Source organism: Glycine soja, chromosome 2 (assembly GCF_004193775.1).
Source record: "Glycine soja cultivar W05 chromosome 2, ASM419377v2, whole genome shotgun sequence".
In the NCBI taxonomy this organism is placed as follows: domain Eukaryota; kingdom Viridiplantae; phylum Streptophyta; class Magnoliopsida; order Fabales; family Fabaceae; genus Glycine; species Glycine soja.
This window is the reverse complement of record NC_041003.1, coordinates 32,378,491-32,380,463: the sequence shown is the minus strand read 5'-3', so window position 1 is coordinate 32,380,463 and position 1,973 is coordinate 32,378,491. Positions and strand designations below refer to the sequence as shown.

Below are 1,973 nucleotides of genomic sequence, written 5' to 3'. Positions count from 1 at the left end.
CTGAATTCTGTATTGAACCTCCTCCAGATTAGGCTCATGCTTATACATTTACAAGCACCTATAACTTGTAAGTCTTAGGTTCTGATCCAGCTGCAGCCAGGCTACTTTGTTGTTCCAAATTCTCTCATCATATCTCCCAGATTAGCTGCTTCTTCCCACTGACCTGCTGCTGCACAGATATTTGATAAAAGCACATAAACTGAAGGGTTGTTATGGTCTCTTTCCAGGATAAGTCTAGCAACTGTTCTTCCTAGTCTTAAATTACCATGAGCTGCACAAGCACTGAACAATGACTAGCAAATATTGGAATGTTCTCCAAAGTATCCACTTTTAATCACTCTCTCTGCCTCATCAAGGTATCCACTTTGACCCAACAGATCAACTATGCAAGAAAAATGATCCACACTTGGCACAAATCCATAAACTTTCACCATTGTATCAAGTATATGGATACCATCATCGACCAAACCTGCATGACTGCAAGCAGAAAGAACTGAAGTAAAGGTAGCCTGGTCTGGTTTGATTCCAGGTGAGGTTTGCATTACCTCAAAACAGTGCACGGCTTCTTCGCCTTGTCCATGTTGTGCATAAGCAGATATCATAGCATTCCAAGATATTGTATCTCTTTCCACCATTGCATCAAATACTCTCAAAGCCTTGTCTAAAGATCCACATTTGGCATACATTGTGACCAGGGCATTACCCAAAGAAACTTCTGAAGGAAATCCATGTCTTAGAATGTAACCATGAACCTGTTTCCCATGACTCACGGCTGACATGCTAGAACAAATGCTCAAAACAAGACTGAGGGAATAGGAATTTGGCTTGACTTGTATACTAAGTAATGCAGAGAATTGCTCTAACCCTTGCAACGGGTGTCCATTCATCAAAAACCCAGACATGATAATGTTCCAAGATATCAAATTTTTAGAGGGAACACCAAAAAAGATTTGAAATGCACGCTTTATATTCCCATGTCTGCAGTATGCAGAAACTAACGCATTCAAAACTTCAATTTTCACAAGCCCGCCTTTGCATAGAAGGGAGTGGATCATCTCCACAACTTGCAAAGAATCTGAAGCAAGCAGCAAACTTCCATAAGTAAACTCATCTGGTTCAATTCCTTCCCTCCTCATTTTCAAATAGCTCAACATTGCTTCTTCCTCAAGATTCTCTTGCAAAAAGGTTGAAACCATTATATTCCATGAAACAACATCCCTTTCTTCCATTCCCTCAAAAATATTTTGAACTTCGTTAACCTCCCCAAACCCAGAATACATAGTCATCATTGCATTGTTCACAGCAACACAACCAACAAAACCCATCTTGATAGCTTGAGCCCGCGCTTGACAACCAGCTCTTAAACTCAAACAAGAACTCATGACACTCACAAAGGTAACCTCCGTTGGGCCAAAAGAACCCTTTTGCATGTCTCTGAACATCAAAAACGCATCCTCACTTCTCTCCGCACTTGCAAAACCATCTATCATTGCATTATATGTATCATAATCACACGAGCCACCTTCTTCTGCTTCTTCAAACACTTCACAAGCATCCACAACACACCCACACTTAAAAACCCAAAAACCCACTTTTGATGACCACCGAATGCATGTGCCTTCCATAATAAAAAAGCTCCAAAGAGCACAAACTCAACATCATGGCAAAAGTGTACTTATCAGCCTTAACACCCATTTTGTTCATGTCCCTGAAACACAATATTTTCATTTTCAGTCAATTAAAACCACGACATGCCATACATATATACACTTTTTCCAATTTTAACATTTTTTAAAAATGAAAATGAGAAAATAAACTATTATATTAAGAGGAACAATTTGTTTTTGTATAAAGCCATAGAATATATATCCCGTTACCCCTTATGGGAGACAGTCCTACCCAGATCGAGTAGGGTCACTATGAGCACAAAGTATTTAATGTAACTTCATGTCTAGGATCGAATTCTAGGTTAC

General features: G+C 39.3%; 1 protein-coding gene across 1 annotated transcript; it reads right to left on the bottom strand.

Moving 5' to 3' along the window:
- Positions 1-293: 293 nt before the first annotated feature.
- On the bottom strand, positions 294-1,625 carry LOC114375146 (pentatricopeptide repeat-containing protein At3g49740-like). The gene has a single exon (XM_028332900.1). The coding sequence runs from the start codon at positions 1,623-1,625 to the stop codon at positions 294-296; it is 1,332 nt and encodes a 443-aa protein (XP_028188701.1).
- Between the last annotated feature and the right edge of the window lie 348 nt (positions 1,626-1,973).